This window comes from Bos taurus, chromosome 27 (genome assembly GCF_002263795.3).
Source record: "Bos taurus isolate L1 Dominette 01449 registration number 42190680 breed Hereford chromosome 27, ARS-UCD2.0, whole genome shotgun sequence".
Classification (NCBI taxonomy): Eukaryota; Metazoa; Chordata; class Mammalia; order Artiodactyla; family Bovidae; genus Bos; species Bos taurus.
In genome coordinates, this window is record NC_037354.1 from 33,994,080 (window position 1) to 34,016,588 (window position 22,509).

Sequence of the window (22,509 nt, forward strand, 5' to 3'; positions counted from 1 at the left end):
CCTCCATTCTCCCCCAGGGGCTCCTCTGGTGGCTCAGAAGTAAAAAAATCCGCCTGCCAGTGCAGGAGACGAAGGACACTCGGGTTCGATCCCTGGGTCAGGAAGATGCCCTCGAGGAGGGCATGGCAACCCACTCCAGTCAGTATTCTTGCCTGGAGAATCCCACGGACAGAGGAGCCTGGCGGGCTACATTCCACGGGGTTGCAAAGAGTCAGATATGACTGAACAACTCACACACACATTCTCCCCAAACCCCGCTCCCATCCAGGCTGCAACATAACATTGAGCAGAGTTCCCTGTGCTGTGTACAGCATGTCCTTCTTGTTGGGCATCCATTTGTAAATATAGCAGTGTGTACCTGTCCATCCCCAACTCCCTAACCATCCCTTTCCCCTGTCCTTCCCCGTCCCCCCACTCACAACCATAAGGTCATTGTTTAAGAATGGTTTTTTCTTTAGATTGTACTGTAGCTAGATTTGTTGGTTTGTTTTTTTTTTTCTCTTCTTTTTTTTTTTTAATTTTATTTTATTTTTTAACTTTACAATATTGTATTGGTTTTGCCATATATCAACCATGAATCCGCCACAGGTATACACGTATTCCCCATCCTGAACCCTCCATCCTCCCTCCCCATACCATCCCTCTGGGTCATCCCAGTGCACCAGCCCCAAGCATCTAGTATCGTGCTTCGAACCTGGACTGGCGACTCGTTTCATATATGATATTATACATGTTTCAATGCCATTCTCCCAAATCATCGCACCCTCTTCTCTCCCACAGAGTCCAAAAGACTGTTCTATACATCAGTGTCTCTGGTTCCTCCCCACCCCACCCCCGGGCTGGCTTTTTTCCCCCCCTTCCAACCTGTTTTTAAAGGATGTGATCGTTCTCATCAGGAGGAAGTCGCTGAAGGGTATTTGGGGTTAAGCAGCTGAGGCCCATATGTCTTACTTGCGCTCGCTCCCCCCACAGGCACTGCTGGAGTCCCCGGTGGAGAAGACCCCCGTGTCCGTGGCCTGCGGGGTGGAGAGCCCCCTGGATGGCATCTGCCTCAGCGAATCAGATAAGACGGCCGTGCTCACCCTGATAAGGGAAGAGGTGAAGACTTGCCCACCACGTCCGCTGTTGCTTATTTCTTTGTCAAGCCTGTGTGCCAGTGGGGAGGTTCCATCTCTGCTGGCTTGAGTTCTTGCTCACCAGCTGGAGAGCTCATATAAAGGGCTCCCTGGAGCTGGAGTCCTGGTCTTCTGGTGTCCAAGGGGCAAAGCTGACACTTCGAAGTGTCCTTGAGAACTTCAGGACACTTCTTTATCGCTTATCCTTGAAGTTTTAAGTACACAATTTTCCCAACTTCACCCACATATGTAACTAAGTCAGCACCCCTTCATTTTACAGAGGATATAGGCTCATGCCTAAAAGTTCCTCAAATTCTAGACTTGTAGGAATATAAGCTTGCTAATTAACTCTCAACTTCCTCTGTCGTGTTTATTGAACGTCTTCTGTTTGAAATAGATCACTGCTGGGCCTTTCCTGGGTGATCTGGAAAATAGAAAGACACTTGTTAGGTACCATTAATTCGTTTCCACCCTCCCCTTACACCTCTGTGCTGTGTTTGATGTGTTTGGTTTATATGTTTCTTGGATTTCTTCCACTTTTTTAAAAGAAGGTAATTCCCTTGGTGTAGTGATTTTATTTTTATAATGTGATGAACATGGTTAAGTACCTCTGACCTAGGTCTTTCAAACCTTTAAAACAGAGCAATAATTTTGGTAATTAGTGGTGTCAGCTAGTCCTGTTGTCAAAACGCTGTGGTCAGGAGGCTTCACAAAGTGTTGTAAATGAGAAAAGTGTCTTCTTTCTTCTGAGAGTTAAAATTATGAGATAACCACTGACCAGATGCATCAAAGCAAAAATGTGCTAGGACTTCCCTGGTGGTCCAGTGGTTAACACTTTCCCCCTGCAGGGGGAACTAAGAAAAGATCCTGTGTGCCCTACAGAGGGGCCCAAAAAACAAAGATGTGCCTGCTTCCTCCCTGAAGCAGAGAGGCTGGCTTCTGGTTCTTGAAATCCTGCTTCATGGCACCAAAATAAAGATTGTACACAATTAGAAAGACGCACAGGAAAGTATAATCACAGGAGAACAATAGGTTCCCATCTGAGCCCTGTGCAGGGGAAGAGGTGTTTGAGACCGTGAATCTAGAGTGTTTCTTTCCAGCTAGCATGGGCCTGCCAAATGTAGGATATGGATCTTGGTCTAACAAGCAGGATCTTGCCCACCGTGAGTTGGGTGCCTCTGCCTGGAGGCACTGACCTTCTGAGCTCTATTCTGACTCAATCCGAAATCTCTGCAGAAAGAGACTACCTGGCCAGGCCAGCTCCCCCCACTCTGATCCTGTGATGGTTTCATGTCTCAGCCTAATTACTAATAAAGTGGGGCTCTGGCGTCTTACCTTTAAGAGGAGTCTGCCAGACGAGTGGCTCAGCTGTTGTCGTCCTGACCCAGCAGGGTTCTAGGCCAAGAGCCAGACCCTGGACCAACATGGAGTTTACAGAGATGGTAATTCCCACCTGGGGCTTTCCTGGGAGAGGTTCTCCTCCCCTTCACCCTGGTGACTGCATTCCAGCATCCTTATGTGGCTGACAACATTTCCCTAGTGTCTGTGTGCAATACACACAGAGGTTGAAGTTTTTTTATTCCTAATGTAGATTGAATATCTTGGGATGAACATTGGCTGTGTGTTGTTTTCAGGCTCTAGTCTTGAATTCAAACTGTAAAGAGACTGAGCCGGTAAAACTAAGCTCTGTCTGCATTATAATCTAGATAATCACTAAAGAGATCGAAGCAAATGAATGGAAGAAAAAATACGAAGAAACCCGACAAGAAGTCTTGGAGATGAGGTTAGACTGGAGGTTTGAGGGAGGGGTGGGTCCCTTTATGTATTATTAGATTTAGTGCAAAGGAAGGGATGACAGTACTTGCTTACATAGAACCAGCTCTTGAGAACTTGAGGGTTTTGCTGTTTGCACCTTAATTTGTGATGGGCAAGGTCATTTCCTGAGGATTGCTGACCAATTACTGTATTCAAATGTGGTATCTTATTTTGTGTTGTTCAGAACATGACAAGTAAGCAGAACCCACAGAATCCTTGTCTTTTGAAAAGACAAATTTGTGCAAAAATACCCATTCGAAATACAGAGTAACAAGATTTATTGACATCTTTAGTTATGGAGGCATTACAATCCATAATCCTTTCCTAAAACGAACTATACATGGTAGCTTCAAATTTCATAGCCACAAGGTCGAGCATAAAAAGCATTTTAACAGGAAACAAAGCTGACTGACTAACTTGGACTCTCTTTGCTTTTACTATTCACTCCTACACTTAGGAGCTGCGAAATAACTAAAAATGGCATCAAAGAGTGGGGGGCATAAATAATTTACAGACTGTTCAGTGGGCACTTGGATGAAACATTTTAAATGGGTCCACTTTAGTTTGTGGCTCTTGTATTATTTGGTGTTTAGAGTGCTTGCTCAGTCCCTGTGCCGGCTTGTTGGGGAGGAAGGCACAGCCCCTGATCTCGGGGAGCTTTCAGCTGCCTTCGTGAGAACTTGGATGCCTAGTCAGAGTGAGGACCAGAGTTTTTCTCACCAAGGGTGTCAGGGAGGGGCACCTGTCACTGGAGGGTCAGGAAAAGATTGCACTTTTCCCGCATGAACAGGACAGGATGATCTTTAAATAACTTTGAATAACTAAAATGCTTCTGGAATTAGGAAAATAAAATAAAACCTGGAACTGAATCACAGGGGACCCACTGCCTGTAAGAGTGGTTTGGGGCCAGGAAAGCCTGAACTCAGATCGGGCCTCTTAGGAGGAGCCCCCAGGATATTGTTAACTCATTTTGTAAAAGAGTCACTTCTCTAAGCAGAATTCACGGACTGCCTTGGCGTCATTCACAAAGGTGCAAAGAAAAATGAAGGCAGTTGTTTTGGTGGATTCTTTACCAACTGAGCTATCAGGGAAGCCCAAATAAAATGCAAGCCTTGTTAAACAGAACCTTGAGAAAAGCCTTTCTGAGCATTAACAAATCTTATATTAAATACTAAAAAAGCAGGGGGGCACCCCAAAGCAGGTAGCTGGGTTATGTGAGTTTGTCAGTACATGTTACTGTGTTTTGTTGTTTAGGGCAGCATTTGTCCAACTTCCCTTGTCTGGATATTCTCTTCTGATGAGACTTTTTGTCTGTTTGTTTAAGGAAAATTGTGGCTGAGTATGAGAAGACCATTGCCCAAATGATTGGTAAGGAAATTTTTCTCTAGAATATGAACCTCAGGATCCAAAGATGATTTTCAAATTAAAATATAAATCTCTCAGTTCGTCCATCCCTGAGATACAGTTGATTCTCATTATATGCAGTTCTTGTTTTTATAAAATTGCCACAAACACTGAATTAGGCAATTCTAACCCATTGATCCTCAGGAAGGCAAAGCAGGTGCCTGTGAGCCTGTGGTCACAACAATTTTGTCAATACATAACCTTATTTAAGATGTATTGTCGTTTCATTAATACTGAGCTCGTACCCGGACGAAGCTCATCTCACGTGTGTTTTCCCCCAAGACACCTCCAGCCTTGTAGCTTTTAGGACACAAGACGGCTCCACAGCACCAGGCTTGGGGCCCATTTAAAATTCCCCAACAGGAAGCACAAAAATGCAAAATTAAGGCCCGAAGTAGACTAAATAGGGTCCTTGTTGGCAGTATGCAACATGGCAGAGCATCTCCTGGTCCAGCCTTAGGCGAGAACATGCTCGGCGGGTCAGCCCAGTTCTCTGCCGCCCCACACATGCCCCTGAATGGCCGGGAACCCACCGCACGTCTTGACTTGGAGGCGACATGGGAATTACAGTGAGCAGGCAAATTCACAAATACAGAATCTGCAAATACTGAGGATCCATTAAGATTAGGTTCCTTGTAGAGGATGAACACTTCCAGCACCAGGGTGGGCGGCCTCTCCACATCCTTCCTCCCACCCCTTTCCCCGCCCCCTCCAGTGGGACGTCTCTGGGCCTCACTCCACTGCAGGTCCTGCTTTCCCTGCCTCAGACCCATCAGGGCCATTAGAAAGGACAGCGCTTCATCCTCCTGCATTGAATTTAGAACCTCTTGTAGCCGCTGTCGTAAGGACTGACTCCCCAAGTCACTTCAGGTCTCTCTGCATTAACTGAAGTGCTGAGATGATAATTTATGCCACCTGACACCTGGGAGCTGCATGGCTCCTGCCCTCAGCTCCTCTGGGTCTCTGCTTGCATCTCTCCTCAGACAGAGGCCATTTGATATAAAAGGCACCCCACCCTCTTGCCCTGCTTTGTTCTTTTCCCCGTCACCTGTTGCCTGTCTCCCGCACCAGAGTGTCAGGGTGGAAACTTGTCACCTTCCTTGCTGGGTTGCCCCCCTCCAACCCCCTAGAGTATTGCCTCGCAGCTCAGGAGGGCAGCTGTGAACTGTTGGGTGAATGTGTGTTCTCTGATCATGACTCACAGAAGATGAACAGAGGACAAGCATGAGCTCTCAGAAGAGCTTCCAGCAGCTGACCATGGAGAAGGAGCAGGCCCTGGCCGACCTCAACTCGGTGGAAAGGTCCCTCTCTGACCTGTTCAGGAGATATGAGAACCTGAAGGGCGTCCTGGAAGGGTTCAAGAAGGTACCTGTCCTTTGCCTTCTGCCGCCTTGGTGGTGCGTCTTCTTGCTGATGGGTCGTCAAACCCATGTGCCCAAAGTGTGGGTGGCCCAGAAACAGGGAATCAGGGACCCTAGGTGGCATGTTTGAATCCTTCCTCTCAGTCAGGGCAACAAGCCCTGGACACGACCAGAGTGTGGCACAGCGTCTAAGAACCTGGGGCCCTCAGACCTTAGGAGAGTTCTAGAAATGTTCTTTTTGATCATTCACCAATTTGTCAAAAGTAAAAGGGAGTCAAGCCATAGCACTGAAAAATTCAAGCCGAAGGTATCAAAGAAGGAAGTATGAAGTTTCAAATTTAGGTGTAAGTGGGCATATTGACTTAATTTGGTCACTCATCATCACTAAAGACACATTTATAGCAGTGAGCGTTCTTTTTTTCATATTAAAATAAAATGACTGTCCAGTGTGTCCAAAACAGGAATCAGATTCCCCTTCAGTTTTTCTGTTTGTTTTTGGCTGTGCTGGGTCTTTGTGGCTTTGCTCGAGCCTTCTCTTAATTGCGGCAAGCCACTCTTGGCTGCAGTGCTCTGGCCTCTTCCTGTGGAGATGGGGCTGTAGGCGTGTGGGCTCCAGCAGTTGCTGCGCTCGGGCTCAGAGGCTGTGGCCCACGGGCTCAGTTGGTCCCCGGCATGTGGAATCTTCCCCGACCTGGAATCGAACCCATGTCCCCTGCACTGGCAGGTGGATTCTTATCCCCTGCGCCACCAGGGAAGTTGCACCCTTCAGTTTTGAATAACTTTGGCCTTCCTAAAGCCAGGTGGTGCTACTGGAAAAGAACCTGCCCGCCTGTGCAGGAGACATAAGAGACGCAGGTTCGATCCCTGGGTGGGGAAGATCCTCTGGAGAAAGGGCATGGCCACCCACTCCAGTATTCTTGCCTGGAGAATGCCGTGGACAGAGGAGCCTGGCAGGCCACAGTCCACAGGACCACACACAGTCAGACACGACTGAAGTGACTTGACACAGGCATGCACACTTCAGAAGCAGGTGTGTCAGTGTAACTCACTATCTGATTTGAAAGTTAATGCATGATGTTATCTACAGTTTCCTCAGTGGGAATTATTTGTGCCTTTTTCAAAGTACCATGGAATCTTATTTGAAGGCATCTGAATGTAATTAGGTTTTCTCATGTTTTAAAAAAGGAAAGCTCTTGACACATGGCAGGTTACTAGTAGAAGAGAAACAAAATGACCTGTTTCCTTCCTTTTAAATTGTCACTTGGTAACAGAATGAAGAAGCCTTGAAAAAATGTGCTCAGGATTACTTAGCCAGAGTTAAACAAGAAGAGCAACGGTATCAGGCCCTGAAGATCCATGCCGAGGAAAAACTAGACAAGTAAGAGCCTGTGCGGAAGAATTTCATTTTTCATATTGTTGTAGGAAGACTGACAGAGGAAAGAAAAAAAAGAATTACTGTTTTGCTTTTGTGTGTGTGTGCTTTTTGGTCGTTTTGTTTTTCTGGAAAGACATTTTATTTTAAATAAAGCACTGTGTGCCTGTCAGTCCCACACTCCCAGTCTGTCCCTCCCCCTCCGCCCTTCCTCCCTGGTGACCAGAAGTTCATTCTCTAAGTCTATGAGTCTGGTTCTGTTTTGTAAATCAGCTCATTTCTTTTTTTTTTTTTTTTGAATAGGTGAAATCTTCCTCTGGTTCAAACATTAAAAAGAACAAAGAGAATACTAAGTAAAGTAAATCAGACAGAGAAGGAGGAATATCATATGACATCCTTTATATGTGGAATCTAAAAAGAAATGATACAGATGAACTTACCTGCAGAACAGAAAGAGACAGAGTTAGAGAACAAACTTACGGTCGCTGGGGGTAAGGGTGAGGGGAAGGGATAGTTAGGGAGTTTGGGATGGATGTGTACACATGACTATTTAAAACGGATACCCAACAGGGACCTATTGTACCGCACAGGGAACTCTGCTCAAAGTTACGGGGCAGCCTGGATGGGGGGGCGTTTGGGGAGTATGGCTGAGTCCCTTTTGCTGTCCACCTGAAACTGTCACAACATTGTTAATCAGCTGTCCCTCCAGAGAAAATGAAAACATTTTTTAAAAGAATAAAAAGATACAGTCTCTCCCTCCCACCCCGTCCTCCCCCCGAGAAGTTCCCACCTCTTCCCTCACCCCAGGAAATCACCATCCTTTTACCCTTCCAGACATACTCCCCCTCCTCTTCCCCCAGCCCAGCTGTGTTGGGCTGTGAGTGGTGTCGTGCAAGCCTGAGGTGTACAGTGTGGATTTGATGCACTGTGTTTGCACCACCGTCGAGCTGGCTGAGGCTCTGTCACAGTCCTTTTTTTTTTTTTTAATGTGCTGAGACTCTCCTTTTTTTTTTTTTTAATATACAGACGGTAGCGTACTCACTTTATTCACTCAGCAGTTTGTTTTGGAAATCTTTCTGTGTCAACCCACGAAGAGCCTCTTTATTTATTTATGTTTTAATCTGGTGTTCCGTTGACGGAACGTATCCTTTACTTAACCAGTCGTGCCTGTTGGACACTTAGGTTATTCAGCACCTTCTGCTACAGCAGTGCTGCAGTAAAGTAAGTAACCTCAGACGATTATCGTCTGGGAGGCAGGTGAGATCCCTGTATGTGAACTGCTGGGCAAAGGGATTTATGGATTTATAACTATGATCATATTGTCCAGTTGCCCTCGTTAGACTTTTACTACTTTACAACCCTGCAGTGTGTGCAAGCAGCTCTTTTCTCATGCAGCTTCAACAACAGATCAGGATTCAGGTTTTCGATACATCTAACCAGCGGAAGATGGTTATTTCAATTTAGTTGAGTTTTTTCTTTTATTTTGGCAAGCAACACAGCGTTTTTATTCAACGTAGTTTTGATTCATATGTATTTTATGAGTGAAATTGAACATATTTTAGCAGCAGCAGCACATACATATATTTAGGCAGTGGCAACCCACTCCAGTACTCTTGCCTGGAAAATCCCATGGGCGGAGGAGCCTGGTAGGCTGCAGTCCGTGGGGTTGGGAAGAGTTGGACACAACTGAGCGACTTCACTTTCGTGCATTGGAGAAGGAAATGGCAACCCACTGCAGTGCTCTTGCCTGGAGAATCCCAGGGACGGGGGAGCCTGGTGGGCTGCCGTCTATGGGGTCACGCAGAGTCGGACACGACTGAAGCGACTTAGCAGCAGCAGCATACATATATTTGCTTTTCCGTGAATGACTCTTCTTTGCCTGGTTTTCTAGTGTCAGCTTATGTATTTTAAATATAAGTATATTGCAGATGACAGCCCGTTGTAATATGAGTGGTGAATAATTTTTCTAGTTTGTTACCTTTTGGCTCTGCCCATAGTGTTTTTTGATATGCAAAAATTTACTTTTATATAATAGTGTAATTTCTCAATCATTTCTTTTATAGCTATAGGATCTTCTGTCATAGTGACAAAGATCTTCATCATGCTCAGTGTAAAACATTTTCCCATGTTTACCTTCCAGTACTTTTAATGGCTTAGTTTTCTTTTTATTGCTTAAAATTCGTTTTGACTAAAGTTGAAGTGTAGTTGATTTACAGTGTTGTGTTAGTTTCAGGCAAAGTGATTCAGTTATATATATGTATATTCTTTTTCAGATTCTTTTCTGTTATAGGTTATTAAATAAGGCTTAATTTTTTTTATGCTTAAATCTGATGCATTTGCAATTTATCCTGGGGAATAAAGGATCTATGAAGGATGTACCCAACTGTATTTTTTAACTAAAGAGTAATACATCCTTGTACATTCTGCCACCTTCCTGTTTGTAAAGCCTTGTAAGTTCCCCTTTTCCCTCCCCACCCCCAGAGGCATTGGTATTAAAGGTTTATTTTGCATCTTTCTAATCTTTTCTATGAGCCTTTACAAATACTACCCAATGGCTTTGGGCTTTTTAAAAAAAGTAATACAGTATCATACAGGTTTCTATTTTCATGTAATCGTATATTATGGCCCTTTTTTTTTGCTTTAGAACATATTGCTCAATCTAATTATTAGTTTGTAGACTATTTCATGCCTTTCGTGGACGGGCATTTCACCCCTTTCCTGTTGCAAACAGTGTGGCAGTGAACGCCCTGTGCCCTCAGCGTGGTGCTGGGGAGCGTGGTCCTCGGGGAGATTGCTAGGATGGACTCCCTGGGCAGGAGGCACGCGGTAGTTCCTGCCGCACCGCATCCACAGAGAGGGCTATGCGGGTTTTCTTTCCCCGTCAGCACCTTGCATCTTGGCCAACACAGGCCAAGATCATCCTGGCTAATTTCTGCCAAGCTGATACATTTTAAAAGTTTATCGTTTTAATTTGCACACCTCTGATTACAGTGAGTTTTTAGCGTCTTTTCATCAATTAACTTTATCAGATGACGTCTGTGGTTTTTAAATTTTCCTTTTGCATCTCTTCAATAAAGTTGCCTGTAGGCCTGTGTTTCATAGATGCCAACAGTTAGTATCCTGACTTGTCAGCTGTGTTAATCCACAAAGATCCTGCTTACTGTTGTACTGGGTTTTAAAAAAAAAACTAAGGTTGTTGTAGGCCTGTGATTCCACTCCTGGGTGGCATGTGAATTTTGAAGGGCACCGTGTGCCTTGAGATGAATTCTGCCAGTAGTTTGCACCAGGGAAATCTCAGCGGTTACGTGTAATTAAATTTTTATAAATTAAAATTGAATCCTGTAGCTCACTGATTCCTATCTTCCCTCTATGGTGAAGTCAGTTGACTTAGTCCTGTGTCACAAATGGCAGCTGTTAGCATCCTGGCTCTTGCGCCGTGACCGATGACAAACCATGTGTTTTTTATCCCTTCTTTCCATAACAGAGCCAATGAGGAGATTGCTCAGGTTCGAACAAAAGCCAAGGCTGAGAGCGCAGCTCTCCACGCGGGGCTCCGCAAGGAACAGATGAAGGTGGAGTCCCTGGAGAGGGCCCTTCAGCAGAAGGTACGAGGGGTTGGATGTCATGCCCAGGAGACCTTTGGTTTTCCTCCTCCGCCGTGGCGCCCTCATCTTGGGTCTGGATGAAGGAACCTTGTCTCTCTGCTCAGACGCTTCAGTCCACTGACTCGAGTAGCGACAAAGGAGGGGAGCATGAGTGGGACCTGGCCACAGGCGGGGCAGAGGGAAAGTTGCATTCATGGAAGTTCAGCGGACCAAAGGTTTAGGCTCCGAGGCTGCCTTTTTTCTCTCTACTTTTTTTTCTGTAACACATGAAGCTATTGTCCCGCTTCATTGCAGTTTTGCCCTCCAGGAGCCATTAGGCAAAATCTGGAGGTGTATGTGGTTGTCTGGACTGGGAGATGCTGTGGGCATCTCGTGGGTAGAGGCCAGAGATGGTGCCAAACACCCCAAGGTGCACAGGACACCCCACAATCAAGACCCTCCTGCCCCGATGTCAGTGGTGCCACGGTCTAGAAATGGCTACATAAGCAAAAACCACGCTGCCCAGTGATTCTTAGACTTCGTTCTTTGTGCCTCTTCTGTTTTTGTTACTGTGTTTCCAAACATATTTTCAGGCCTGTGGCATCTGTTCTACCAGGGCAGGGATTTTATTGAGGGGTCTGATAAACCCAGAGACGATGGCCCTTGGCATTCTCCAGGTCCCTGGAGATGCTGATGGAGCAAGTGAGGCTCAGGTATCTGGCATTTCTAAAAAATACCCCCAAGTAATTCTCGTGATAACAAGGAAATCTGAGAAACAAACTTTAGAGGGCCAGTCATTACACTTGCCCCTTATTCAGTCTAAGCAGAACTTGGAGAACACATGACCATTTCCTAGGGGAGAAGGTATAGAGCCTTCCTTTCTTTAAAGGGCTTCCCAGATGGCTCAGACAGTAAAGAAATTGCCTGCAATGCAGGAGACTGGGATTTGATCCCTGGGTCAGGAAGATCCCCTGAAGAAGGGAATGGCAACCCAGTCCAGTATTCTTGCCTGGAGAGTCCCCGTGGACAGCGGTGCCTGACGGGCTACAGTCCACGGCATCACAAAAAGTTGGACACGACTGAGGCGACTAACAAAAAACTTTCTTTAAAAGGGTTTCTGATGCAGAACAGTGAAGAACCATCAAGTCAGGTGCCTAGAGAGGTATGGGCAGTCTAAGGACGACTTCACCATAATCCTTCCATCTTGGGACATACAGTGCATCATCCCATTGTTTGTTTTTCAGAACCAAGAAATCGAAGAACTGACGAAAATCTGCGACGAGCTGATCGCCAAGCTGGGAAAGACGGACTGAGTTTCCCCTGTAAGCTCAGCAGATCTGCATTCGGCTGCTTCTCTCGTGACCACGATTATCTTGCCTTATCCAGGAATAATTGCCCCTTTGCAGAGAAAAAAACACTTGATGAAAGCACATGCCTACTGCTGCCTGTCCCGCTTTGCTGCCGACACGCCCGCCCCAAGAAAACGCTGGAGGATTCATCACGCAGACGTGGAAAGAGTGGCCCGACCATCCTTCCGATGGGCTCTGGGCAGGATTCTCTGTCTTTGGTTCGTTTTAAAGTCGTCTTTACTTGGCCCACGTGCGTTCAGTTTATGATTTGGTGGCTATTACTTGGGACCATATCCTGTCCACCTGATTTTTTTAAGTTTATTTATTACATCTTTTACATTTGATTTTCAATATTAGTGGTTTTGTTTGAGGAGATGATTTGGCCTGTTGTTACTTCCAGTTGAGTACCTATTTATAGACACATTCACTCTCTCACACACATACGTGCATATTTATACATGATGCTGGTTTGTCTCCCCCGCCCCCCAGAAGCATAGTCAAATAAGAACTTCTCTACAGAAAGGCATATTTCCATGAATCGTAAAACCCTATTTGAAAACAGAGTCCTGGCTCAGAATCCCAATTGCAGAATTTGGGGGGGTTGAAGAGGTGAAGCCTGTAGACTCCGTGTGTGGCATGGCTCATAACCTCAGACTCAGGTGTCACGTGGGGGGCACTCTTGGCCACAGCGTCCTGTTCCCCCCACCCGTGTCTGGATGGCCCTCAGCTTGGGTGCCGCTGCCCCTCTGGGGTTAGTGCTCAGACCCAGGGGATCTACTTCGTTCCCTCACAACTGGGGTTTGCCAAGTCCTAGAGCCGTCAGTCCCCTCTACTTCAGTTTGTTGCTACAGAGTCTACATTTGCTCTCTGTTGTCTTTCTGTTTGAAATATGCAAAGGAAATCTGCTTATAAAAGGTTTAGACGACCTTCTTTAATGAACCCCATTAGCAACTGTAAGGTAAAGCAGCAGTTGGACTTTTCCAAGTGTGATGAATTATTCTTCAGATTTTTTTCCCCAAAGGCCACCCCCTCCCAAAAAAAAAAAAAATCCTTTCAAGCTGAAAGATAGTAGAATTTAGAATTTTCAACCAAACGGGCAGGAAAATCACATGAGCCACCCCCAAATCAGTGCATTTTGAGTATTTTTAAACCACAGCCATTTGAATACTGGTGGAGGGAGTAGACCCCTACTCACAAAACCAGATTCCTCAAGCTGTTCCTGGACTCCATTCAGAGTGGCGGAGAACCTTACTCCCGAATGGAAATTTCCTGTGTGAACCCCTCCCGTTCGATAGGCAAAACCAAATCCACGCAGGCATCTTAAAGCGCTCTTTTGTCTTAACCTGAACACCCGGAGCGTCTTCATGGTGACGTGTGTTATCTCCAGTGCACGTAAGTTGTGGTACTTTTCCTGTAAAACTACTGCATGGCCCACCTTCAGCAGTGAAGTGTGCCTCATGGAGACCCCCTCGCTCTCTTAAGGTGACCTTTTCTTTAGCCATGTACTGTTCACATGGTGCAATCTTTAGCCCCAGGGAGGTCAGTAATGTCTTTTAAAGCCAGAAGTCCCATTTTACTGATATGCATTTCCCATAATTGGTGCTTAGGCTGTATTTTAAAGCCTACTGTCTTAACATTTTGTACAAAAAAAAAAAAAACAGCAACAACAAACCAGAACAGCAGAAATGCTCTGTGTTTGGAGAAGTGGTGTGACAATCGTTCGGGCCCTGGAAGCAGTCCCTGTGGTTTGAAGCGAGTGCCCTGCTATAGCTTTGGCCCTGGAGGAGCAGGCATCTCAGGCAACGTGACCATACCCTCTTCCAACCGTTCATGACTAGAGAAACTCACTTCACAGTTTTGCAGAAAGAAACGTTGCTAAACCTGTTTGCTGCTGTGTTTTGGTGACGTACCCACGTTTACTTGTTTCGTATCGCTCTGTTGGACACATGAAAGGCTTATTATCATAGTCCCTTAGAACCCCACAGTCCTCTTGTTTTAGGCTTCTCGCTTGCGTAGAAAGAGAAAAAAGTAGCTGTGTGTTGAAACAGAGGTGATGACAATCCTTCCTGAGCATGCTGGTGGGAAGAGACCCCTGAGAAACTAGACCCTACCGAGTAAAGTCACTGCGCAAGGAAAGTGAAAAGGCCCACATTAAGTAACATTTGCCATTGGCCACTCTCCCATGGCCATTACAAGGAAATCGTCTTCCTTCTGATTTAGTGGATGGACAGTCTTCCTGCAGGAAGGAAAATGTAGCGTGTACAACTGTCACATCAAGAGAATATACTGAGCAGAATGAAGTATGTTTATTTAAAAAAATAAGGGAAAGAGACCTACTCTGGGGAATAAGAATGTAGCCTAGAGTTTTGCTTCAAAACACTAGTGGGCCAGATTACTTGTGAATTGGGCAGTAATTCATCCCGTGACAAACATGACAGGGAAGTGAGAAAAGGCCGCAGGCCTGGACAGTGGTTTGGGAGCGTGAGTGGTCTGCTTGAGGCTCTTGATCCAGAGCCGTGTTTTGGTTTTGTTTTTTAATTTTTGAGTTTGCCAAAGTGTAGCTAGTCTTCACCTAAAAGTGTTTTAACTGGAGGATCTAATGTAACCAGACTCCTCAGTCTGTCACTTGGTTGGCTAAGTCATTGACAGACCTCATGACATTTACTTTATTTGGAGATGCTCCTGGAAACAATGAGAAGCCCGCTTTGCTCATGGCTTCTAGCGTCCTCAGGCCCAGCCCAGATTAGGAAGTGCAGAGGTGCCTGACGGTGAGAACGCCGAGGGCCTAGCGGCCTTCCCAGGTGGCATGGAGTCCAAGCAGAGGTTCACTCTGTGTGTTGGAGGATGGCTCAAGTCAGATCTGCTTACCGGCCAGTTACCCTTCTTCCCATCCCACACTTTCTGCAACTCTCACACAAGTACCTAGACGCTTTTTAGCTGGGTCCTGGATTCATCCTGACTGGTTATAAGCTGGGAGAGTGAAGTGCCCCAGATATCCCTGGGCTGACTCGGTGCAGCCAGAGGGAAGCAGTCATTGTACCGACAGGTAACAGAGAACTCGATGACTCTGAAGCTCAAAACCGAGTTGTGAGGAACAGGAGTGTGGCGAGTCTGAGTGCACTAACTGGAAATGATCCAGCATGTCCTTTTTTAGTGGAGTAAGATCCCTAAAGCGCCCCTTTTTTTCCTCCCCTTTTTGGTCTTCTGCTGCGGTTCATTGCTGTCTCGTGAATCATCCACGCCTGGTGTTCTTTGTAGTTTGTTGACTGTGCAAGTTTGCTCTTGGACTTGGGTGGTTTCTTATTTTATTCTCTTGTTGGGGAGAGAGAAACTAGACGTTGGAAGGATTCAGTGATTCAGGCAAAGCATTTTAAAGTAAAGATGTATATATTCTGAAGAATTGAAAAGATGGCAGATTATTATTTCCTTATTAAAGAACAAATAACAGTCTGGGAATCCCAGAATGTCAAGCCAAAGGTCTATAGGGTCATCTTCTTCAAAGCTTTTCATGAAGAAGTATTTCAAGGAGACTTCTGTACAAAAAGGTTTGACTGGCCTCCAGACCCTAGTGACGTAAAGAAAGCAGTCTGTCCCTCAAACCTGGAGTCTCCCATGTAGAAAAGGCAAAGGAATAGACGTAATAGAGCCCTCTCTCTAAGGATCTCCTCTGGAAGGTCGTATGAATGACACTTTCCGGGGAAGACTCCCTCCCTAGTGCCCAGAGCTAGCATTCTGGAGACTAAAGATTGCACTTTTCATAGTTTTTTTTCATCCAAATGCAATCCCATTTCTGTGCCTCTTAGCATGCAGTTAGATTTGGACTAACAAGATTCCTAAGGAATGACTTTTTAACTATAATATGGTTACAGCTACTATATATATACACACACACACACATATCTGTACATACCCTCTGGTTATAGTTGTACCGTGGAGATGGGGTGAGCGATGCTGGCCATGGCAGTCGTCCATCCAGCACTCTGAATGAGGCGGCAAAGGCCAGGCTCGGCGCTGAGGTGTGGCCTGAACCTTCCCAGTACCCATTTGTCACTTTAGAATCAGGAAAATGCCGCTTTACTCCCCCTCTGCCTTTTAGCGGCATCTGAAACATGCTCCACCAAGTATCTCCCTGTCCCGCCGTTAAGTGATGCTCTCTGGATAATTTTCAAGGGGACATATAAAAATGTGAGCTCTGAAACCACCCCACACACACCTTTCCCACCCCCACCCCCGCCAGTGTGGGGTGGTCTGCAGGTTTCACACTCTCAGCCTCACGCTTGGCCCTCCTGCCCAGTGAGACAGGGTCCCAGCGTTTCTCTCTTCTCAGAGGTTGTAGACTTCTCAGTGTCGCTTGTAGCAAGTGTGTCTTTGCCAGTAGACACCCCTGTGTACTTACTAATGTGCCAACAAGTAAATGTTAATTAATTGCACATCTGCTTCCACTGTGTTCCCATGGGTGCCATGAAGTGTGTGAGGAGCCTCGTCCGGAGGAATCTAACGCTGCATTGACTACTGCTGTCAGGATTGTGTTGTGTGAAATAATCATCAACATAAATTTTATATGCACAAGTGATTTCCCTTTTATATGTCAGGTAAATATTTGTAAAAGTTATACTCACACAAATGAAATTATTATAATGATTACTAATATATTTTTTCCATGTTTCATTGCCTGAATAAAAACTGTTTACCACTGTTAGATGTGGCTTGTGTAGAGACTTCTTACCGCCGCCACCCGCCCCTGCCCTCACGGTTATAAGTCACTTTATCCCCAAACATGAAGATTCATGACAGCCTCGCTTTTACAGCCTCCATATTTCAGTCTAAAAATAGAAAAGAAGACATTTCCACTACACTCATTTTGTGAGGTTTTATGCATTTGGTTGGGTGTGTTAATTAAAAAACGAATTTTGGAATTCGGACCTTGCCATATAAATCTCCATGCCTTTGCATCTGTGCAAACGAAGTATTTGACTGGGTACTTCTTGCTTTTGCTTACAGACCGCCTGTCTGCCCCAGCATATGTCAAGTTGTAAAATCCTAAGTCGCCCCAAGCTTTCCAGCTCTTGAAGGACACAGGGTCAGCCCGACCGTGTAAACACTGCAGCACAGCCCGCAGAAGAGAGATGATGTTTTCTGTTTTTTCCTAGGTTAATATCAGGAAAAAATATTTTCAGTATTAACCAGACCAACTCTCTGCTTCAAGGAGCGGGAGGACTGTCAGGAAATGTCATGAGTTTTTTACAGGAAAAGATAAATTAAGAGGTCAGTTAAGGCTCCGTCTACAACTTAGGTGGGGATCCTAAGGAAAACCAGAGCACTGTCACTCTCTTAGATGTGGCAGCCTCTGAAGCTCTTAAAAAGAAGATTTCTCACTCACGAGCCCCCTCAGCTGCCCAGAGGGAATCCTGTAAAATGACCAAAGGAAGGACTTCCCAGTGTCTGGGACTCTGCACTTTGGGTGTGGGGGCCTGGGTTCGACCCCTGGTCAGGGAACAAGGTCCCACACGCCTCCACTAAGACCTGGTGCAAGCAAATAAATACATTTTTTTTAAAAGAAATGACCAAACGAGGTGGCATGGCACTTAATAAATTAATACATACATAATAAATAGAATACAGTAGGAAGTAGAGTGCATTACACAAAAGAAGGGTGAGTGTTCATGGAGTTTCAGATATAAGCAAATGTGTGCCAGGTCATGATGAAAAATTATTTTCTTAGGACTTCCTTGGTGGTGCAGGATTTAAGACTCCATCCTTCCACTGTAGGGGCACAGGTTCAATCCCTGGCCAAGGAAATTCCACTTGCCACTCACGTGGTACAGCCAAAAAAAAAAAGAGAAAACAGAATTTCTTGCTGTGGCTGGTGGTCAAGTATGAAAAACTTGATGTAGTCAACGGAATCACTTTACTGTGGGAGACCCTGAGTCCCAAAGAGAGCAGTGCAGTGACCAGGACTGCAGAGCGTCAGTGCTGTTACTCAAAACGGGCAACAGAATTCGCTGCCTCTTGGTCCTTTGTTCTGCCTCCAGGTGCTCCCAGGTTGGGATGGTGGTATATGTGTATCAGTTTCTAAGTCGAGGCATTTAAGGACTAATCAAAAACCAAAGACTTTTTTTTTTCTACCTTCATTCATTTACCATATACTGCATTTGCAGAGTTAAAGTGAAACAGGTAAAAATCTCTGAGGCTAACTGGGAATTTGCTGTGTGAGTCAGGGGTTCTCAAACCGGGGCTCTAACAACCTGGAGGGGTGGGGAGCGGTGGGAGGTGGGAGGGAGGTTCAAGAGGGAGGGGACATATGTATACCTATGGGTGATCTATGTTGCTGTATGGCAGAAACCAATGCAATATTGCAAAGCAGTTATCTTTCAGTTAAAAATAAAATCAATTAAAAAGATTAAAAGAGAAGCGATTGAATCTTGTAACAGGGTATCATTTCCCACCAGTCAAAGTGGTTATCATTTAAACATCTACGAATAAGTGCTGGAGAAGGTCTTGGGAAAGGATGACCTCCTGTACTGTCCAAGAAAATGAGAAGGTATACAGCTGCATGCAGAACACTATGGAGCTCCTTTAAGACACCAAAAGTCAAGCTATCAGATGATCAGGCGACTCTGTGCCTGGATATATATGCAGTGGTGCTGGTTTAGTTGTTAAGTTGTGTCCAACTCTTGCGACCCTATGGACTGTAGCCCACCAGGCTCCTTTGTCCATGGGATTTCCCAAGGAAGAATACTAGAGTGGGTTGCCAGAGAAAGCTATAATTTGAAAAGATGTGGGCGCCACAGCACTCAGTACTTAAAATAACCAAGTCACAGATGTGATGCAAATGTCCGTGGAATGATGAGAGCATAAGGAAAAAGTGATGCAGAGAGAAAATGGACTCTGAGCCATGAAGAAGAGTGAAGTCCACCCTGGTAACACGAATGGACCCATATATGATCATACTAAATAAAAAAGACATAGACATCATGTAATGTCACAGCGGTGGAATCGAAAACGCAACAAAATGAGCTACATTTCAAAAAAGAAATAGAAAACAAACGTATGCTTACCAATGGGGAAAAGTGGGGGGGGGGAATAGAAATTAGGAGGTGGGAGAAACCTATATGCACTAAAACATATATAAATAGTTCACGAGCAAATGTATTTAAGAGTAAAAGGAATGCTAGTCAACATGCTTCAATAACCTGTACTAGAACATAAGCTCCAAAAACTTCTTTGCGACCCCATGAACCGTAGCTGCCAGGCTCCTCTGTCCATGGGGATTCTCCAGGCAAGAATAGTGGAGTGGGTAGCCTTTCCCTTCTCCAGGGGATCTTCCCAACTCAGCGATCGAACCCAGGTCTCCCTCATTGCAGGCGGATTCTTTACCATCTGAGCCACAAGGGAAGCCCTGGTGTGTGTAGATGTCAATGAATCTCTGCCCACATAAAAGAAGCAACACACTGTAAGTCCTATTTAAAAAAAAAAAAAAAAAATTAAGGTTGGCTTCCCTGATGGTTAAGTTGGTAAAGAATCCACCTTCAGTGCAGGAGACCCCAGTTTGATTCCTGGGTCAGGAAGACCCCCCCAGGGAAGGGAAAGGCTACCCAGTCTAGTATTCTTGGGCTTCGCTTGTGGCTCAGTTGGTAAAGAATCCTCCTGCAATGAGAGAGACCTGGGTTCAATCCCTGGGTTGGGAAGATCCCCCGGGGAAGGGAAAGGCTGCCCACTCCAGTATTCTAGCCTGGAGAATGCCATGGATTGTATACTCCATGGGGTCACAGAGTCGGACACAACTGAGCGACTTTCACTTTCATAAAAATTAAATAGAGAAAAATAAAATCTCTGAGGCTAGTCACCTAAACAGAAATGTTTTGAAGTTTCCATGAAACTCCACTATAAACAGTATGCTAATGGAAGCTATTCTTTCCCCAGAAACTAAAAAGCCCTTCACATCAATCAGCCAGGAGCACAGCTGGCGTGTGAACCCAGGTCTCTTTGATCTCAAATCCCACTTTTCTTCAGGACACTACGTGTCGTGTCGGGCACACTTTGGAAAACGTTCCTCACCAGGACTCAGGAGCAACTCTGTCTTCACCAAGTGAATTTTCTTGCTGTTTTCTCATCTCAAGTGAGAGTATTTCAGTGAATGTCAGAGAAGCCACTGCATAATCATCTCACCAAAGTTTAATAAGAACACAAAACCTAAAGATGCATAATTCATTGTTGTCTTGGGAAGGCACCGGGAGGGAAATCAGAGCTCCGGTTCTCCTTTCTGCCCTCTTTGTTTGCAGAAAGAGCTTTAGCGTGAAGGCTGAGATGTGCTTTCTAGTCCTGGTTTTGGTCAGCTACCTTGACCAGGCCCTTAACCCCTCCTTTGCACTAAGGATGCTAGCAGGCCCTTTCCTGTGATCTGTGATTTTACAAGTCTGCCTCGAGTGCTAACTAGAAGGTCACAGTCCCGCAGGTTTTCTTTGAAAATCATTCTGAAAACGCCTGTTGTGAGATGCCCCGAGAGTAGTGGACTTGCCATAAGATGGTGGATCCACCAGACTTTTTGCCGTGTTCACTGTGGCTACAGTTCAGAGACGTGAACGCCAGCCCACATCACCTGGGAAGGGAAGAGGCCTGGACCCAAGTCCCAGGTGAACGACCAAGCCCATGCCCTTGTGTTCTCTGGCCATTGCAGCTCCCTGGCTCAGCTTTGTCCGCAGGATGGACAAGCTGGGTTCTATCCTCTGAGGCCTCCCCCAAGAGTGAAAGTGTCATGTTACTGGGCCCTTTCCAGATCCTCAGACAGCAATACCATAGAAATGGGTATCGCTTCCCCAAGACTCAGGCAAGAAAAGCTTTTAATTAGACAGCTGTGCTTTTTAATAAAATAGATAGTTTGTGCCCAAGACTGAAGGTGGAAAAAAGTGCCAGCTCCTGGAGTAGAAGGAGCAGAAGTGAAAGTGTTAGTCGCTCAGTCGTGTCCGACTCTTTGCGCCCCATGGACTGCAGCCCGCCAGGCTCCTCTGTCCCTGGGATTCTCCAGGCAAGAACACTGGAGTGGGTTGCCATGCCCTCCTCCAGGGGATCTTCCCCACCCAGGGGTCAAACCTGAGTCTCCGGCATTGCAGGCAGGTTCTTGACTGGGTTTGCCTTATGATTACTGATAATTTCTAGAAATCTTCATACTTCTTCAACTTCAAGTGGCTCTTTTGGTGGCTGTCAGGAACAGGAAAGGCTTCTCTTAGGGGAGAGAAATACATGACCATTTTCTGCAATAAAGCACCAGAACAGAGAGAAGGTTAAAATTTATAGTGGAGCTTCTTGTCTTGTGGCAACTAGGTATACTCGTGAGTGTAACAGAGATAAAGTGAATCTTTTATTCCTTCTAGCTGGTTTTCTTTTTCTCTGGACTCAGGCCTCAGAATCTTTGTTTTAAGTTTCCAAGACCTGTTTTGCCCCACGCCGTTCCCTGGTCCTTTTCCAGAACGGCTGTGCTCTTGTCCTCCCGCCTGAACTACAGCTGCTGGACCCACTGCCCAACGTTCCCCCACTAACGTGCCCGCAGACCCAGCAGCTCAGTTGCACGCCCCGTGAAGGAGGCCAGCCTGTCTTGTCTGCATTTCTGAGAATAAGCTGACTAAATGTGTCCAGGTCTTAAAATATGCAAGCTCATAATCACAAATATTCAACCACAAGACACTCTGTAGGTTCAAAAAGGCATTTTGGTGCTAGATACCAAAACTTACAGCACAATGAGCGAATTTGGTGCATTCAGGCATACTCGCAGTATTTTACTAAAGTCTCTGCATCCCCAGACAGACCAGTCCAGACCTTGTGGTGACATACCATGATGTGCCTTCTACTTCACTGGAAAACTGGCACTGGAAATGTGTCTTTTATGAAATCCTGATTTTTTTTTCCCCTGACATTATTTTTCTTTCTCCCTTTCAATTGATCTTGGTAACATCAGTTTTAGGCAAAAATACGTTGGGGAATTCCTTGGTGGTCCACGGGTTAGGACTCCGTGCTATCACCATCAAGGGCCCGGGTTCAACCCATAGTTGGGGAACTAAGATTCCATAAGCTTCACCGTGAGGCAAGAAAGAAACGAAAGAAGGAGGGATGGAGGGAGGAAGGAAGGAAGGAAGAAAAAAAGAAAATAATAAAAAACGTGATTTTATTTGCTGCATCAGTTTCTAATGCAGATGTGTGAGCCTGGTCACTGGGGGGCCCCAGTCTCACAGCTTACAGTCAGCCTTTCGGACCGTGGTTTTTAAACTGGCAGGTCAAAACCCACTTAAGACGATATGGGTTAGAAAACTGCAGAAAACTGCTTTTGTAAGAGTAAAGAGTGAAGGCAAACATTGTTTCGTGAGGCTTTTATTTCACTTAAACATGCACACGTGTGTACTGGCTTGCAATTTTTTTTAATGTCTTAGCTTGGGGGCCTTATAAGGCCAAAGAAAAAGTTTGAAAGCCACTGACTTTAGGGTATTGGGGCAAAAGGGGTTGTGGACTCAGGGTTTC

General features: G+C 45.6%; 1 protein-coding gene across 13 annotated transcripts in view; it reads left to right on the plus strand.

The window, feature by feature from the left end:
• TACC1 (transforming acidic coiled-coil containing protein 1) overlaps positions 1-16,699 on the plus strand; it is a 130,517-nt gene extending 113,818 nt beyond the window's left edge. For all 13 annotated transcript variants that reach the window (XM_059882360.1, XM_024986377.2, XM_059882361.1 and 10 more), the window contains 7 exons: positions 973-1,098; positions 2,822-2,898; positions 4,255-4,298; positions 5,539-5,699; positions 6,967-7,073; positions 10,552-10,672; positions 11,896-16,699. In XM_059882360.1, the coding sequence (XP_059738343.1) occupies positions 973-1,098; positions 2,822-2,898; positions 4,255-4,298; positions 5,539-5,699; positions 6,967-7,073; positions 10,552-10,672; positions 11,896-11,964 (705 nt within the window). In that variant the 3' untranslated portion in view covers positions 11,965-16,699. The remainder of the gene's footprint in view (positions 1-972; positions 1,099-2,821; positions 2,899-4,254; positions 4,299-5,538; positions 5,700-6,966; positions 7,074-10,551; positions 10,673-11,895) is intronic.
• The last annotated feature ends 5,810 nt before the right edge of the window (positions 16,700-22,509 follow it).